Consider the following 18,983-nt stretch of genomic DNA (forward strand, 5'->3'; position numbering starts at 1 on the left):
TTTTCTGCGCATTTTCCGGTTGCTAAGCTAATGCCTGAGAGACGAAGGTAGATGCAGTGTTTAATAGCATAGATTAATGACATTTCTACATTTGCACTTTTGCTTTGGGTAACTGTGTTATTGCAAGTGTCGTCTTATGAACGTGTTGTGGTGTGCATCTTGATAACCGCCATGAGCTGGCGACCAGCTTTCTGAAAATACGATGACATTTTTGGCTAACGTGGCTAGCTTTTAGCACTATGCTGTTGTTCGCCAGTCAACTAATGCTGCTATAGCAGTATGTCAGTACGATGCTAACAGTTGTTAACATTAGCCCACCTTGCGCTCCTGGTGTCAATAGACAAGCGAGAACTGATGATACTGCAGTTAGCCTGTTGTTCCGATCCCGGTGTTTTCTGGTTTTCGAAACGTCATTCAGACAGTTGTCCGGTAAACTTAACCAAAGCTGAATGTTTGGATACGTTATTTAGTTAGCTATATGGTTATTTGTGATAGTGGCAGCGGATGACATTTGGCAACGTTTTGATACCTGAGCTAGCTCGTCTAGACAGCTCATCAGTATCAGTACCATCACCATCATCTGGACGATAGTTGTTGAATGGGATCTTGAGTGTACTTAGACTGTAATTGACCTGGCTTCTGTGACTTCGATAGTTTGTTCTGTCTAAACAAATGCTGGTGAGAGTTTATGACTATTCTGTAGCCAAGTTCTTCATGCATATTTCAGTGCTGTGGATTACATGTAATGTTATTCTCCCATCAGCCAACACTTCTCCAAGGTGACACTTAAATATTCATGCTTTCTTGGCAGAGCAGGTTATTGTGAAACGTATTGGTGTAATCATTTCTCGTCTATATGACTAATGTTTCTCATTAGTATCCATTTGTTAAAAGCTTAAGCTCTCGTTCTATATTTTGGTTTAGCTGTTTAGAGCCTAAGCAGTTTTTTTCTTCAGTTGTAGGAGTTCTGACTAGCCCCCTGGTGAGTGGCAGTCTTCCTTTGAGCACGGAGGGGACTGAGCGAAGGCTGAAAGATGGTCTGATGGACCGCCGCTTCTTCCTGACCTTCCTCTTCTGCTCAGTGTCGTGGATCTTCTTCTGGGAAGTACGCTGGAAGAAAGGAAAAGAAAGTCAGATTGAGGAATGGCTCCAAGGACATAGCCTCTCTCAATACAGCTACTTATTCGAAGGTCAGTGGGTTACAGTCATCTTGATGTGAGATTTACATGACCATTGCTCATTAGAAATTTGGTTGATGGTCTAATCCAGGGTGGAGTAAGCAGGCGTAGCTCTCGTGACCTGCACAATGACACTTCTGCAAGACAGGTTATTAGTGCATGAAACTTTCTGGCTTGGATGGTTTCTCTAATTATGAGCTTATCCAGCACCTTTTAGAGCTTTTGTAGAAATACCAGGGATAAGTGTCATGTTTAACTGGACTTGAACTCTGTTTAGAGTAGATTGTGTGCCTTATTGCTTTGACCGTGTTCATATTTTGGTTTTGAACACTGAATATTCAGGCTTATGAAATACATGTGGCATGCATAGACAATCAGCACAGGCTTAAATACTCGTTACAATAGACTTTAATGAGTATTTAAGCCTGGTTTGGGGGATTGCTGATGCTCATTTGTTGGCCGGTATGTGCTGGGGGATTTTCATGTGCTGTTCATGTGTCATCCAGATGTACAGACACTGGAGGAACTGAGTCTGAGTGTACTGAGTCGTCTGGAAGAGGTGGTGAAGGAACAGCAGCGCTGGAGGGAAATTGCCGAGGCCCACATCCAGCTGCTCCGAGACTTTGCCTTCCAGGAGTGGCTTTGCTCCCAGAACCTGGAGCACTACTACCACACGTAAGCAATGAAAGGTCATAACTTTAACATTCACACCAACCTGGCAAACAGTTGTGCGCAGCTTTCCTTTTTCCGGAAACAATTACTTGTTGGCATGTCTTAAATGCAGATTTTTCCCGGTATGGTTTTATTTTTCTTAATGTCCTTTCATTGGTTATGTGGTAATAGTCATGTCTTATGCTGGTACAAACAGGCTATATTTATTTACATCCACTTGAGGGCACCATCGCCATTCATGGTTAGCTGAGTTTGCTGACACTGAGCTGTGGAGGCTGCAGTGTTTCAGAGGGTCACTGCAGTAAAAAGTATTCTTCAGAGACTGTCACTGTGAGACCCTGCAGCAATGCAGATGTTTGTGTACTGTGTGTGTTGGGGGCTCTCTGTTGATGCAATCAGAAGCGGCTGTGATAAGTAGTTTCTTTATCAAAATGTTGCCGCAGCTAACCCTGCCTCAGTTTAAGGAAAGTCAACTATAATATTTCTAAAGGTCAGCTGTTTTTCTCACATAATTGGGTTACAGTTATAATGTTTTTAAGGAAAACTATCCTACTTTTATAGTGAGGCACAGTGTCACATTTCTGAAGGTCATGACCATCACTCTATCGCTGCTTCTGTTGCTATTTTGACTGACTGGACATTAAACCTTGATTATTCACAGAATTCTGGGTGAGCCTCCATTCAGTGACCAACTATGTTGTAACAGAAGATGGTCTTTCATTTGTTGGCTGAAAATATTACACTGTAAATGGGGAAGTTGCAGAGTCACATAAGCCTCTCATTACTTGTCAATGAAATAGTGCATAAAAATAGAAAAGAAGATATGATTATATAAAGAAATAAATAGGAGCACGGTAATTGCAGCATACAAGTTAATTCATATGTGCATGGCATTAAATCAAAGAAAGCAATGTTGGATAGTTGAGCTTTGATGTACAATTTCTTGTTGCCAGAGAAAACTGGCAATTGGAAAAAGATATCCATGTTTATTTGTCTGTACAAATTGCAGTTGTTACGTTTGGGATTGAAATGTGTTTTAAAACCGAGAAAAATGTTTTCAGTGTGTTAAGTCACATGTGTTGTATGTTAATATAGTATGTTAATACTTTTCATCCTTTCACCTTACAACCCTTGTTCCAAAAAATTGGAACGCTGTGTATGCAGTCATGCAAATGAGCCGTGTTAACCAACAACTATTTTACGAAGTGTTCATGAGCCCAAACAGGGGTTTTTGGAGCGTTCCACAAATTTCTCAGTCTTTTTGTTGCTCCTGTCCCAACTTGTTTGAAATGTGTTGTTGGCATCAAATTCAGAATTAGCAGATATTTACAAAAATCAATGAAGCTGATGAGGTCAAACATTAAATATATTGTCTGCTGCGCCACCTGAGTACCTCAGAGTTAAACTGGTAAGATTGAGGTTCCTCTTCATTCAGCGTTTCACAAAAACTAGTCCTTGTTTTGCCTGTGACACAAGCTTTTGTGCAATTCAGTCAGCAGTCTTGTTCAATACATCCGGACCAACATTTCATGGTAGGGTTGTATTTCTAAAGGCTTTACTTTTAAAGTTATTAAGCATTGCTGCCATTTATCTGCTTCATATACTGTCCTTTTTGCTTTCCACTGCAGACTGAAAACCTTGGGTTGTATGAATCTGGATGATCTGTCTCAGTTTGACAGTCAACTGCAGCTGTCTCTAGCTGCCTGGGGCTACTACTACGACGACTACATAAGGTTGTCTACAGGCATCAAGATCCTCCAGACATCCAGGGGGATTCGTGACCAGGACTACGAGATCCGGCTGGTGCACAGCCTTGCTGAGAGGCGTCTGAATGAGAAGTGGTCAATTGGTGAGATCCATCAACATTTAACCTGCAGATTCAGCACAGAAAACATCTATTATCTTCATTTTAATTATTCTTTCGTTCATTGTCCGCTTGTCTTTTCAGCGGGAGCTCTCATATTTGGCTGTACTGTGGCACTGTGCTTCTTGATAAGGGACCTCATGTTTTACGTGATTGGTGAGTCTTGTGTTGACTTTCTGAATTGGGCTTGATATGGCTGGTTCTGGAATTACTACTAAGTGAACCATTCTTACTCTTCCTGTGAGCATATGCTTTAATCTTGATGTGGTACCATCAGTTTTACAAATTGCTTCATAGTGTTTGCACAGCCTAAAATTTTGGTCCTATAAACCTTTGTTGAACATTTAACTTTGCTCTGTTTTCTTTCATAACCAAATAAATGCCTTTAAATTTTTGCAAACACATGTTCCAAGAACTTGTCTCCTTTGCTTCTCCCCCTCTTGTGTCAGGTGGAATTACTGTTTCCATCATAGCGTTTGTCTTTACCATCAAGTTCCTCTGTGAGCTTGCAGCGAGGGTGGTCAGCTTCCTGCAGAATGAGGATCCAGGGCGACGCGGTGACCGTAGCATCTACGATTATGTCCGGGGCAACTACCTGGACCCACGTTCCTGCAAGGTGTCTTGGGATTGGAAGGAACCGCAGGAAGTGGGCCAAACTATGAGCTTCAGAGTTCAGGTGATAATTGATTCCTCTTGTCTCTGACTGAATGGATTTTCTTCTATATGTAGTTTGCAGAGATGAAAAAGCTATTTTCAGAAATCTAAAATGGACTTCCTGTTTTAAATCGTACTCCATTTGTACCTGTGTCTTCTCAGCTGTTCTATAAGAACGGCCAGCCTTTCCCGGCTCATCGGCCTGTGGGACTGAGGGTCAACATCACCCACATTGAGTTGGCTCTGGACATTCCTGTTACACAGGAGGTTCTTCAAGAACCAGAATCCAATGTGGTCAAAGTGGCCTTCACAGTGCGCAAGGCCGGACGTTATGAGGTTGCTGTGAAGCTGGGTGGCCTCAATGTGGCCTACAGCCCCTATTACAAGATATTCCAGCCAGGTATTAATACTGTTTTACATCTATCTCTATATTTTGCTGTGTGGAATTATTGATTTGACATTTTTGTATTGCTGATGATTTTTCTGTTTCTTTCGTTCACTTCAGGTACAGTTGTCCCATCCAAAACCAAGATAGCCTACCATTTCTCCACACTGGTGCTAACAAACGGCCAGCAGCACACTTTGCAGATTGAGCCCAGGGACGAGTATGGAAACCCCACCAGTAACTCCACATCTCTAACAGATGAAGCCAACTACAGCGTCCATGTACACTCTGTAAGGCAACAAACCTCTTCTCTATTATCATCATACTGTAATTTGAAGATTTATTTCTTGATTGCGATTGTAAAAACAAAAGCCAGTATTTCTCTTCCCCCTTCTTTTCCCAACTGCACAGTCACTAGCTTCACAGTACAGCAGAACAGGTTCTTACTGGTCATTTCCAGAACTCTGAGCAGGGATTCATTTTAGTTTTCCTGTTCCTCCAGCTGGGCACAGTGGATGATGACAATCTGGAGGAGTACTACAGTAAGTCAGTTTCACTCAACAAGCAGCAGTGCCAGGTTCTGCTGAGACTGACCCTGAGGAGGACGGGCTGTTTCAGGGCCCGTATCTCCTACAAGGCCCAGCCGCTCAGCAACGGGGAGTTTGACATTATTGTTCTCAATGGTGAGCATCCTTTCCATGCTGAATTAAAATGCACAGCTATTAAAGGATCTGGACCCATAAATGTGGTGTGTTTTTCATTCTCTTTGTTTTCAAAGCCTTATACCATATTGTCATCACACATTTCAGAGAATGAGAAGGCCTGTGTGGAGAAGAATGTGTCCACTCCAGGCATCAGTATCTACTTTGAGGCATACCTTTACAGCAGTGGGAACTACAGCAGTTCCTCGTGGCAGTTACCAGCCTCCTCTTTGCTAGCTCCCCAGAGGAGGCCCTCCATGGGAGAAGAGGAGGATGAGCACGACTCTCCTGTGGAGGGACAACCTGAGAAGGTCAAGAAACCAAAAAAGGTCTACTGTTACATATCGCCAAAGGTAAGATCCAGCATATAAGGGTCCGGGTTAATTAGTAAGATTTTTCTTTTGGTTTTGTGAATATAAAAAAGTAGGATGTTTTGTATTTGAGAGGGCACAACTTGTGTTAATGGGACTTGGACTTTTTATGTCAAACAGCAACTATCCGTGAAGGAGTTCTACCTGAAAATTATTCCGTGGCGCCTTTTCACCTTTCGAGTATGTCCAGGAACGAAGGTAAGCAGAATTTATGTCAGAAAAGCCCGGAGAACAGCCCACTTTCATTTGGTCTGACGCTCACCGTAATCACCTGTTCTCTTTTCAGTTTACCTATTATGGTCCTGACCCGGTACACAAGTACCTCACTCTAGTGGTGGATGATGGGATACAGCCTCCCGTAGAGCTCAGCTGCAAAGACAGGAACATCATGGCAGCCACTTTCATTCGCTTCCTCCACAAGAACATTGGTTCGTCTCAGTCTGATGTGATCACTGTCGCTTGAGCTGCACCTGGTAAATCCTGTCTTTTGCGGAGCAGTAATTTGATGATATTGTCTATAGGTGGCTCTGAAACCTTTCAAGACAAAGTGAACTTCTTTCAACGTGAACTCAGGCACATCCACTCCAAGAGACCTCGCACCAAGACCTGCCTAAAAATCACTCGACACTCCATTCTAGATTCAGTGAGTGCTGCTTTACTCTGTAACAAAGCTGTTTCATAAGCTGTGCATTATGAATGTAGGCATGTAATCACAAGTCATGTGGCCCCAGTGATAATTTTAACTCTCTCGTTTGTCTGTCTCACTTGCTGGTACTTAGTCCCTGAAGGCTACAAGGAACTTCTCTGTGTCAGACTGGAGTAAGAACTTTGAGGTCGTGTTTCAGGATGAGGAAGGTAAACAGAACATGTGAATATAACTGAGTGAGACTCAAGGTGGCTTCACTGTGCGTTTAAAGGGAAACTTCAGCATTAGTCAACCCAAACCCTTACTTTCCCATCTTCTTTGTGTCTAAGTGACTAAAGGGGACAACAATTGTTGAAATCAGTCAAGTATTGACTGTGATAATGTTCAAGGTAAAATTACTGTTCTTTTCAATGGAGTCTGGTGGCTTTGAGGTGGGCTGCTGTTTCTGGTTAAACAAAAATGATTTTACTCTTTAACAAAAAGGTCTGTCTCTATAGGGATCTTTTCCATAATGTTTCCAGACATTTTAAATAACATTCTGAGCCTGTCAGTGATAAAAACAAGCGCTTTTAGTGGATGAACTGTAACAGTGGACAATTGCCCCAAAGACTCACATTGCAGCCTGTTTCATGGCTGCAGCACTCTTACTCAAAATAGGGTCCAGGTTGAAAAATAATGAAGTTTGCCTTTAAAACTGTGTACTTTTCTACTGTTGCAGCAAGCACTTTAAAACAAAAGGCCTTAAAATGACATCCTAATGAAAGTTACAGACCCAGTAATTCATTAAGATGACCACACTGCTGTTTCTGTGCAGCTCTGGACTGGGGAGGGCCTCGCAGGGAATGGTTTGAGCTTATTTGCAAGACCCTCTTTGACACCTCCAACCAGCTGTTCACCCGCTTCAGCGACAACAACCAGGGCCTCGTAAGTTAGTCTGTTTTACCACTTAAACCACAATTCAAAATCACTTTCAGATGCTGTTGAAAGATGAAAATAAGAGCATTCTCATCTTCATTTTTCAGGTGCATCCAAACGCTGACCGGCCAGCCCACCTGCGCCTAAAGATGTATGAGTTTGCAGGACGCATCGTGGGGAAGTGCCTGTATGAGTCAGCTCTGGGTGGGGCCTACAAACAGCTGGTGCGAGCTCGCTTTACACGGTCCTTCTTGGCCCAGATCATTGGCCTCAGGATGAACTACAAGGTATGGAACATAGTGCAGGTCATGTTTTGATTGTTTACCATGTGCTGTCGGCTGGTCTGTCTCATTACTTTAACGTTCCTCACAAAGCCAAGAAACCTGATGTGTTTCTTGGCCTTATTTGTTTCATGGAGAACAAGCCAGCATGTTTTGCTGTTTATCCAATTTCCCAAGATTCCAAAGCTGAGAAGTAAAGCCGGCCCAATCATCTTTTTATCCCGCCACCGAGAAGATGAAGCGCCGTGTTTGTTTAAAAACGTCATTTTCTTGTGTTTTCATTTTGTTTTTCAACGCACAGTACTTTGAGACAGACGACCAGGAGTTCTACAAAACTAAAGTCTGCTTCATCCTAAACAATGACGTGAGCGAAATGGACCTGGTGTTCGCCGAGGAGAAGTACAGCAAGTCAGGACAGCTGGAGAAGGTGAGGCAACACTTTGGAAAGGAACATCCGCTTTTATCCCTGATGTAATTTCACAGGAGATAGGAGCAATAAACCAAACAAAAGGAACCATATTGATTGTTTGGCAAGTGTCTAGTTTTTCTTAAAGAGGGGGAGTTTACATAAAGGTGGAGGAAAGTTGAGTTTGGCACCCTCGGCCATTTTTAAACTTCGCTGCTGGCAGCGTAACTCCCCGCGTTGAAACAAAGTTTAACCTACTTCTTGTTTAATGAGATACATATTGCTCCAAACTGATCTTTTTCACTCTTAGAATAATTGCCCAAACATTTATACTAATTCTGACAAGCATGTGACCGCCAAACACTCACACGTGTTAGACCTGTGTAAATAGATTTGACAGACAAGAAAGTTTCTGAACTCTTATTGAACTCTTATTCTAATTCTCCGCCATCTTTCCTTTCCTGGCTTTTGTGACCCACAAAATAATCGAGTTAAAAACTGTTTCACGTCTTACGTTGTTTTCCCGTGTTATGTATTTTGTCCGACATTTATATCCTGCCACATGTTCTCTTGCAGGTGGTGGAGCTGATATCAGGGGGCGCTCAGATTGCTGTTACCAATGAAAACAAGATGCACTATCTAAACCTGCTGGCCCAGTACAGACTGGCCAGCCAGGTGAGAGATGAGGTGGAACACTTCCTGAAAGGTAAGGAAACTAGCACAGCTGCACTGACATTTTTCACTAATTTCCCTCATTTGAGATCTCCGGTAATGTGCACGTAATTAGTGTAATTTCCTGATTAATTGCAGGTTTGAACGAACTGGTTCCAGAAAACCTGCTAGCTATATTTGATGAGAATGAGTTGGAGGTATGTGTGATGTTTATAATAAAATCCTGTTGATCTTTAGAACGCCACTGGGTAGTTTTAATTTTTCTCTTTTATTTCTCCAGCTGTTGATGTGCGGCACCGGTGATATAAACGTGCAGGACTTCAAGGCCCACGCTGTGATTGTGGGGGGATCATGGCACTTCAGAGAGAAAGTATGCCACGGAACTTCTCTGTTTCTTTGGCCAGTGATGAAAATGTCTGAGCGTGTTGATTTTGTCTGCAGGTGATGAAGTGGTTCTGGGCCGTAGTGTCCAGCTTCACCCAGGAAGAGTTGGCTCGTCTGCTGCAGTTCACCACCGGCTCCTCTCAGCTTCCCCCTGGAGGATTCAACACCCTTTGCCCCTCCTTCCAGATCATTGCCGCCCCCACACACAGCACCTTGCCCACTGCACACACGTGGTGAGTAGGAAAGCACAGGCACATACACTTAAAGGATGATGTGAGGTTTTTTGGGCGGTACTGTCTGTCGGCTTGCTAATCAGTTCTACACTCCACCGCTCTGTTCCAGACTGAAATACAGACATTCATGGTCCTCAGGCGATGACTCCTACTGATTTTGGTCATTACTGGATTTTAATAACTATCTCAACAGCTACGGCATGGTTTGGCATACAAACTTTGCACAGACGTCCGTGGTTTCCAGATGATGTATCCTAATGACTTTGGTGAACCTGTGGCCTTTTCTCTTGTGCCACCATCAGGTCCAAATTTTATTTGTCCTGGTTGGATGGAGACCTTAATTCTCTCCCTTGATTCCTGTCGTCTCTTCACTATCACTGTGGAGGCATAAAATGGTCCAAAACATCATTTTAAAATTTGTTTTGCACAATCAGCATCACCCTCAGCTGTGCTTTGTGTTTAGTTTAATTTTAGCATGCTAATGCACTTAACAGGGTCGTTATACCTGACGAACATCAGCATGTTAGCATTGTCATTGTGAACATGTTAGCGGATGATGGCATTTAGTCCAAAGCATCATTTTGCCTAGGTACAGCCTTGCAGAGCTGCTAGCATGGCTGTTGACTCTTCCTCTCTCCTGTTAAAAAAGTTATTTCTCAAATAGGCTGGGCACTGTAGTTGTTAGCAAAAGTTACTCAAAGAGGAGTAAATAGTGAGTTTCTTTTCCATCTGTTTTCAGTGGTGGATTAATACATATGTGAGTGTTTACAGCAGCAGAAAGGTGTGTCTGGTAAACATGTTGCCCAGCACAACAGTGTGGCTCATTGTTTTAAATAGTTAAATAGTTCTTGGCTCTATGGCACAGACAGACCCAGACCGGCCAGCGGGAGCACCAGGAGAACTCCCAGTGGCCTGGCAAGCTGATTGACCTGGAGAGTCTGGCCTGTGTTAAAAATGCAAAATGAAATGGTGAAAAGAAAGAGGAAACAGGGCAGCCACAGAACTGTAGTCCATCAGCCCCGTTGCCTGCTTTTACCCTGATGGTTTGATCTCTGTCTGTCGTCACACGCGATCGGTCGCACACATATCAACACAGAGTTCAGTCAGCACACAGAGTGTGCCTGGCCGAGCAGTGTAGAGAAAAGGGAGTGAGACGGAGTGTATTAAAAGGAGAATAACCAGAGAGGGAAGTGCTGCTTAATTGCTGTAAAATGCTGTAGGTGTTTAAGGTTGAGATCATTTGAACTACTTTTTATACTGCTGGGTAGTTCAAGCCACAGCAAGGCATCGTATTCTAGAAGATCATCATATGTTTGTAGCGTCACTGTCCAAGTGGAACCACGTATCTTGAAAAAGTCAACTTTTCATGTGCTCAGAAAGACAGGCCTGTTTTAATCTTAATAACAATACATTTTCCAGCTAACCCACCATCGTCTTTACATACTTTATTTGATTTAAGAAGTAGGAGAATTTTCAACCCATAAAGGAATATGAGCACTCTGGAAAAAAAGCTAGTGACAAATGTAATGGAGTAAAAAGTACAATATTTGCCCCTGAGATGTACTGGAACAGAAATATGAAGTTGGATAAAATGGAAATACTCAAGTTAAGTATACCTGGAATTTGTACTCCACCACTGAGAAATTCAATGTTTGAAAAAAAAAAAAAAAAAAAACATACTCATGCTATGTAGGAAAGCAGGAGATGCGTATGCATGGAAATAATCTGGAAAATGAAGACCTGTATACTCTGTCTGTCAGGTGGAAGTATCTCGAGTGACTCAGAGCTCCCACAGCTTCATGATGATAAACATTAGTCCAGTCAGAGCTCTGAGGAAATGCCAGGTACAAAACAAACAAAGTGTACAAACATGATATATATGAATATTTATTCCTGTTGCCTTAATTATGCAATGGACTAACTATTGAAACTGAAGACACTTGGCTGCTTTTAACTATTTTGGAATAATTTTTTAGACCAAAAGAAAAACATATGTCACTGGCATAAACAGTAAACAGAAAAAAATATTTGAAGAAAACGCTTACAGTATACATGGTGTGCTGTGAGTGGAGTGAATGTGGAGTCCCAGCCTGAATTATTATCCCAGTCTGCCCCTGGTCACAGAGGAATAAGATGGATCAGGCCAGGAAATACTTACAATAAAGTAATTGTTGGTTTTGGCCTTTTCATCGGATTTGTCAACAATAACAAAAATATAGAATATCCCCCCACTTTTAATGTTTAGATCCGCGAATGTTTTCGGCCGCACGTAACATTGTGTAGAGTATAAATGTTATGTAAATGTTTTATCAGGATCTAAACATTAGCTCACTCCTCCGTGGTCCCCTTTTCTGTCTAGTTTTAACCAGCTGTGCCTCCCCACCTACGACTCCTACGAGGAACTGCACAAGATGCTGAAGCTGGCCATCAGCGAGGGCAGCGAGGGCTTCGGCATGCTCTGACTCGCCCGTCACCGGCGCCGTGGTTCCACTTGTTCAAGAGCGGAGCAGCGCTGCCCGATCCAGTGCACCGGTTCCCTGCGTTCCCTATAAATACTCTCTCAGGATGAGAGGGTGTTACAGGAAGTCCCAGAAGGCTGTCCTGAGACCGGGACTCAACCTTATGAACTCTAGTGCTTCTGTATGTATGTAAAATATCTTGCTTTTGTAAAAAAAGGAAACCATGAACTGCTGGAAAAGGTGAGGTTTGCGCTAGTTTTATTTCTTGATGCTAATATTGATTAGTTTTATATGTTTGAAAGACATGACGCTAGAGCAAAGGCCTTGAGTATTACTGTATAACTGCTTTCTTTCTTTTTTTTTTTTTGCATTTTGCAAACTGAGGAACACTTAAGTGCAACAGCAGCCTACATGTGATGTGGGTGACACGTGCATCTACAGCACTTTGGCCTTAATCGATCAGGGACTGATGTGTGTATGTAAATATATAATATCTCTCTTTTATTTGAATACTTGTACATAGTAGTGTGTATACATAGGTTTTCATCTGGTTACCTTTTTGATTTGACATTTAAGGAGAAGGGATTTCTTTATTGTTGCACGTTTGATGGGTTGAGAGTTTATATAATTTCGATAAGCTTTTTTGTTTCCGTCAGAAATGAATGGGTTTTAAAAGAAGCCAAGTAATTTCTATTGTTTGTACATGTTTTTAACTTATTATGTCTGAAAACAATGTTTGTGTGGACCCCTACTGTTTAAATTATGTTTGTCTGGAGCGGGAAAATGTTGCTGTTATGTTTTATAACCTGCCTTATTCATCATACCCTTTGCCTCTGATTGCTTCCAGGGAAGTGCGTAGGTGAGAGCAACGTAGCCGACAGGTAGTAGATATGTTATGACATTTCTCCTAGTACACGCAGGGGTCACTGTGGATGTGAGTGCTGGTTGGATGTAGGAGAGAGCCCTTATACAACAAACATTTTGTTGTACATGCTGTATGCGTTTTCCTTTTCCATTCACAGCCTTTTATGGGTTTACCTCAGAATCTACTATGCCACCTTTGCATCCTCTGAGAGGTGGATTTGTGTTCAAGCACACGTATAGCAAAGCATACACATACAGTTTGTTGATAGTTGCCTCCTTCCAGTCCTCACTGTACAACCTTTAGCCATATTGTCCCATATTCTCAGTAAGATAAAGCATTCTATCAGTGGTGAGTGTGCCCTTTATGTTATTGTAAAAGTAAGTATCTTTAATGCTGTTAATGTTGACCATATCCTGAGCCAACAGAGTTGTTTTCTCTTTTTTCCTGTGATAACTGTGTAGCAATTCCTTTGCTGTTCCAGAGTTTACATGTTCATTAGCCATTTTGTAATAGTGTGTGCTGCCAGTTGGAGTGTTTGTAGAGCGTTTAGGGAAATTCATGTTTAGGTTCAGAGGCGTTAATGGATGATTTTTCTCAATGGGGGTTTTGATTAGAATATGTCCGTGTTCCCCCACAGAGCACTCTGGATACAGTTTCACCCCCCAAGTTGTTCTGTAGAAGTTTGATTGAAGAGCCACAAAGAGATTTGACTTTAAAGGCAGAGAAGTGTCATTCTGACTGCAGTCGCTGCAGGTTGGGATTAACTGCATTGATTCACCCAAGCCAACACAGCGTCCGCTTGGGGTCTAATGAGTATTTGCTTGTGCTTTAGCTGGCTTTATACAGTGTCAAGAGGTTTATAAGAGGGTTTATGGATTTGTGTTTGTTTGGGTAGTGCAATGTTGACCTGATGTACCAAGGAGAGCAGTGAAAATGGTTCATGAAGGGTGTGTTCTCCGCACCAATACCAATGGCTGATATATTTATCTGAAGTAAAGGTAGTCTAAGCATTATGTGTGTTAGTTGTCCCGTTAGATCTGACCATTACAAACCAATATGAAGGAGGTTTGTCTAGTTTTATGTTCTTGTTTAATGATTTGCTTTCATGAGCATCTACTATGTTTTATGTTTGGGTTGTTTCTGGGTAAAATGACCTGAGTGTGACTTTTAGCAATGTAGATATTGTGAAATATTTGCCTATGACTTTGAAGCTGGGGTACTTTTTCCTTTTCTTTTTTTAATGGCAAGTCTTTGCTGATGAATGTTTGAGATTCTCTGCTCTGCAGGCCCTTTGTTTATGGGAATAAATAATGATGGACTAAAAGTTGATCTCACTTTTTGCGCATCGTAGTTGGATTGTGTGAAGCAGTGTGATCATAGTCTTTTTACACTTTCTAACCTGGATTAGGATTTGGCATGCGATGCTGTACATACAGACCAGTGGTTCGTTAACTGGGGTCCAAAATTTGCCAACAGGATGCCAAAGGTGTTCTCAACATGAAGATCAGGTTGACAATGTTTACTAGAGGCCATGACTTGTAACATCTCATCACTGGTACCAATATTTTCTTAATTCATAGGCCATGTCTTAATCAGAAGGGTGGTTTTGGCATGAAAAAAATCAATATCCTGGCCCCTCATGAAACGACTGGAGATGCTACATTGTAATAGTCAATGTCTGAAGTTTGGATCCTTTAGTAAGTTGGGATAAGTGAGGTGTCGCAATGAAGGCGGAAAGTGAAGTTGAATTAAATGATTTCCAGATATTTTTTCCTTTGCATATTTTATCAGGCTGTTTTATAACTGCATGAATGCATAAAAACTCATCAGCTAAATTCCTATAAATTCCACTTCACTTCTTGGCCAGCAGAGTGCTTATTTAGACACAAGGGGGCAGTGGCTCTACATGTGACGTGAACAGAGGACACATACTTCCTCTGCTGTCGTCCCCCGGGACATCTTAGCGACAGTAAATCATGAGGAGCTTTCCTGTCTTCATCTCACCCTCCACACGTCAACACAGAGAGCTAAACTGAATCCCCTCCCTTTCAGGCATTTCTCATTCCCCCCGCACACTTATAATACATACCTCAGGAACACATGAAAATAAACAAAGTTCATTCAAACCTGCTGGTTTCACATAAGCTGAAGGAGTAATTAATCTTCTGAGAGCTCTGCTGTGTATGGAATGTGATAATACCTGGAAATCAGGGGCTCCCTTTCCCTTCACCATATGGAGATGGTGGTATAACTGACAGCCGTATCAGCACAAGACGTGACAGGAGCACGCTCTTGCATGACTGAATGTTTGCTTCATGAGTAACACAGTGTCTGATAATGGATTCTACGAGCAAAAATACTTTTTTAATTGCTTTGCATGAGGGCCGTGGACATTTGGGCCCCCGCGACCCTCTGCGCTACACCCACATGTTCCTGGCTTGTCTCCTCACACTGTGGTCTGAGCATTATCAGAAGCAAGCAGAAAGGCATCTTGAAGTACTTGGAGGCAGGAGTCCAGTTATTTGGTCTTGGCATGCACCTGTGGATTTGCATAATGGTCTCGCTCAAATTTCCCCCAGGAATGCTTGCTAAAGAGGGACCACAAATCAGAAAGTCATCCTCTGGCGCTCGCTTCGAGTAATGTACCATGTTGGAACGGTTGTGCTTCCCCAGAGAACCTGCGGGAGATCACTCTGCAACAATACTGTGCATTTTACAAATTCATCTGATGATACTAATTCCCTGGGAAAACATGTTTCTCTGACAAATTTTCCATGTACTATTCCATAAACATCTCCAGATCTGACTGCAGCTTGGTTTTGGGGTTCAGGGTTGCCAAGTTTCAGGGGGAGTCCACTTATGGGTGGTTCTCCTCAACTAAAGAATTTACATAATCGAAAATGCAGTGCCTCATTTCCCATCTCTGAGTCAGACACCCTGCCTCTGAGGAGATGTCCATCAGTTTCTCTGATCAAAGACAATTTCCCGCAGACTTTGCTCTCCACAGGGCCGACAACACAAATGTGGCACGCCTTAAGTATCTTTAGAACATGACCTCTCAACAGCCGTGGGGTTGTCTGCTTCCCATTCCAACATGCAGGTTCTCATTACCTGATTGGACGCCACTGATTAACTGCCAACTGGATTGGCTGCAGGTATTCATCATCTGTGATGATGGGGCCGATTTAGAGGCCAATCTTAATCAGGGTTGTTGAGGGACAGGAGAGCATCGCTCCAGCAGCAGGCCTGGACTGAAGTTCTCCCCAGTTTGCTCTTTGCTCTCTTTGTAGTATACTGACTTCAAGCTGCACGCGAAAGGTCCTTCAGGCCTCAGTCTAAATACTGGCAAACATCAGGGCTGTGTGTGAGCATGCAACGTCCTCCTCCACAACGGAAAGAGTTCTCTCGCTCCTTTCTGACCACTAAAATGACTTTGCCTGTTAGGCTTGTTGGAGGAAATTTCTACCTCATCTGTATCTTCTGCAGTTGCCCTATCAGAGTCCGAACTGGCCCCCTGTATGACCGGTGACAGCGGGGTTCCACAGTCGACATGGCTGTGGATTATGTGGAAAACGGCTGTGAGAAATGCACATCACGGTGATGACAATGGTCTGGCATCCAAATGCAGCAGAGGAATGTATGGATGAGATGCTACTGCTGATTATGAAGATTTTACCACCCATCTCTTGCTATTTCACAGATTCCCTGTTGCCCCTATCAGTCCCCTGTGATTTATGTGCTGAGGCCTGGCTCTCAACACTGGAGCTGGGGCGCTAAGAGTCCACACTGGACAACATGTAAAAGCTGCCACACACGGTCAGAAAGGCCTAATTAAGGTACATTCCTCTATCAGAAAGAGAGCCGCCAACACATGTTTTCTTTTGAAAATGATATAAACGTCTATGCGTACAGCTGAGGTCAGAGACGAGCAGAAGCTTACTGCCGCAAGTCTTGGAAAACTGCTAGAGTAGAGATTAAGTGTCCCTGAGCCGATGGCTGTCTATGTTATATATGATGTTGGAGGGAGGCTATTGATTCATGGGGTTAGTTGTCCTGCTGGGATGTGCAGCTGCATTACATTCAGTGTGTCGGCAAACATTTCAGTCCTTATATTTCCTCTGTGAAGACAGGGCCTGTTATGTAGACTGTCCAACTGTCTGACAAACACCCCCAAGCCACTCCGCCCTTATTGTCAGCAGGGTTGTCATCATAGCAGGTATGAATATGCCGTGAGGTGGGATTCATCCTGATTTCTAGCTGAAAGAGCATTCTCAGCTTCCAGCAATATAAAGCTGAACCAGGTGCTCCTCAGTTCGACGACAGCAAACCTCCACGGGGAAAAAGGGTCTGGAGTGCACTGATTGATTTGCAGCTTTTAATTGTGCAAACAATTAAAGCCAGGAAGTCGTCCTGCTTTCTGTCATCCACCATTCTGACTCCACCTGTAAGTGTACAGCGTGAGTGCAGCAAACAGTCAGTGCAGAGGAAATGTTTCCAGTCATGCTAGCAGCATTCCTCTAGGGATGGCAGTGTGAAGTCTGTAGGTCTGCCAGATGAAGTATTTCAACAACTATTTCTTAGATTGCTGTGGAATTTTGTACACATACATGGTCCCCAGAGGATAAATCCTACTGACTCTGGTGTTCCCAGATTTTTTTTTTCTCTTGCTATGTGAGGTTAGCATTTTTTCTTTTTAGTTAAATATCTTGACAGTTGTTGGATAGATTACCGTGAAATTTCATACAAACATTAATTGTCCCCAAAGGAAATCCAGCTGACTTTAATGATTCCTTGACTTCTCCTGTAGCGCTACCAGCAGGTCAACGTTTTCACTTATCCTCTGAAATATCTCAGCATCTTTCAGACGGACCTGCACCACATTTTATGCAGACATTCATTGTTCTCAGAGGATGAAGCATGAACCCTCTGCTCATTCCCAGACTTTTCCTCTAGTGCCACCATGAGATTTTGTATGAAATATGTCAGCAACTATTCAGTGGATTGTCATGAAATTTGGAATTGACACCCGGCTCGGGATTATTACAGTTACTTTGGTGATCACTTAACTTTTGATCTAACGCTGTCAACAGGCCAAAATTTTAAGTTGTGCATCACTTATAACACCTGCAAAACTAATGACAATCTCATTAGTCTCAGCTGTGCTTTGTGTTTAGTGCTAATTAGCTTATGTTAGCTTGCAAACAGGCTCCCCTAAGATGGTAAACATGGTGGACTATTTACTTGCAAAATGTGAACATGTTAGCATACTGATCATTTAGCTCAAAGCACTGCTGTGCCTCAACATAGCCTCACAGAGCCGCCAGCCTGGCTTCAGACTCTTAGTCTTGCTAGTCTCTGCTGGTCTGCTCATAAACTTCCCCATGTCAAATTGTCCTTTTAACTGTACATGCGTGTAAAATTCTTCATACAGTTCCTGAACCATGGAGAAGAACAGGGTGGTTTACAGCACATTTTTCCACAGTGGTGAAAAGCTCTGGCTTAGGGTCACAAGGTCAGCACCAAGGTCATTAATCCTGACTCCTGCACTGATACAGATCGAAAAAAAAGCAAGACTTGATGTGATGTTTGCCACCCTGAAGATCTTGAAATGTGCCAAAGTCTGGTAGGCATTGGCCAGTTAAAAGCCTGGCATTGGTCTTCTTTCCAACCACAGCCACTGCAGGCCAGCACAGAGCTCCAGGCCACTGGTTTGATCCTCAGCACTGGAACTCCTCTCTTTAGGCCAGGATCTGCCTCCAAACAAATCCTGCTCAACAGAGTGGTCATATTTGGCTGTCCATGCTGAGCCAGGATGCTGTGTTTGTGGAACCACCCAGTATTTAGTATGTGCGCTGATGCACATGTTGCTAATTTGTGAATTATTAAGAATACTTAGCAAAGATCTTTGAAGGGTAGATGACGACGAGTATCATCCCAGACAGAAACCTTTGATGTACCAGAGATTCATGGAGTTTAACTATAGAGTAAACATGATGTGTGTTTGTATTACATTTAAATTTAAAGAGTTTCTCATCAAGCCTGATGTTTCTAAGTTAGCTTCCTGCTGTGTCTGAACCTAATAAAATAGCTGGACCTGGAGTATCACACAGCACTGCACCACAATACCTAAAACTCATATTTGTGAATGAACCACCGCGTTGGTCTGCGGTTTGTGGAATGTGGAAGTTCTGCAGCTTTTTGTCATCATTTGAGCTTCAAGTCATCGTAGAGTTTGTCAACTCAGAGGGGAATTAATTCATTCATACTTTCTCCAGTTAGAGGATGAGGTTTTTAAAT

At 42.7% G+C, this 18,983-nt stretch overlaps 1 protein-coding gene across 1 annotated transcript; it reads left to right on the forward strand.

Annotated features, from left to right (window-relative positions):
* The first annotated feature begins 11 nt into the window (after positions 1-11).
* On the forward strand, positions 12-13,999 carry arel1 (apoptosis resistant E3 ubiquitin protein ligase 1). The gene is made up of 22 exons (XM_041953675.1): positions 12-47; positions 957-1,190; positions 1,685-1,853; positions 3,479-3,699; positions 3,799-3,870; positions 4,164-4,390; positions 4,531-4,768; positions 4,874-5,043; positions 5,256-5,436; positions 5,563-5,807; positions 5,946-6,023; positions 6,112-6,253; positions 6,347-6,468; positions 6,605-6,680; positions 7,286-7,395; positions 7,494-7,673; positions 7,969-8,094; positions 8,650-8,779; positions 8,884-8,942; positions 9,026-9,115; positions 9,187-9,362; positions 11,722-13,999. Exons 2-22 carry the CDS (start codon positions 1,043-1,045, stop codon positions 11,822-11,824), a joined length of 3,063 nt encoding a protein of 1,020 aa, XP_041809609.1. The 5' UTR covers positions 12-47; positions 957-1,042; the 3' UTR covers positions 11,825-13,999.
* Positions 14,000-18,983: the final 4,984 nt, after the last annotated feature.

This window comes from Chelmon rostratus, chromosome 15 (assembly GCF_017976325.1).
Source record: "Chelmon rostratus isolate fCheRos1 chromosome 15, fCheRos1.pri, whole genome shotgun sequence".
Lineage (NCBI taxonomy): Eukaryota > Metazoa > Chordata > Actinopteri > Chaetodontiformes > Chaetodontidae > Chelmon > Chelmon rostratus.

What these genes read in the sequence shown, in the direction of transcription:
- arel1 (XM_041953675.1), top strand. Translation starts at nt 1,043, where the DNA reads ATGGACCGCCGCTTCTTCCTGACCTTCCTCTTCTGCTCAGTGTCGTGG. An exon ending in CCTCATGTTTTACGTGATTG is followed by an intron (nt 3,871 to 4,163) that starts GTGAGTCTTGTG and finishes CTCTTGTGTCAG; the next exon opens with GTGGAATTACTGTTTCCATC. An exon ending in GCCTCAGGATGAACTACAAG is followed by an intron (nt 7,674 to 7,968) that starts GTATGGAACATA and finishes TTCAACGCACAG; the next exon opens with TACTTTGAGACAGACGACCA.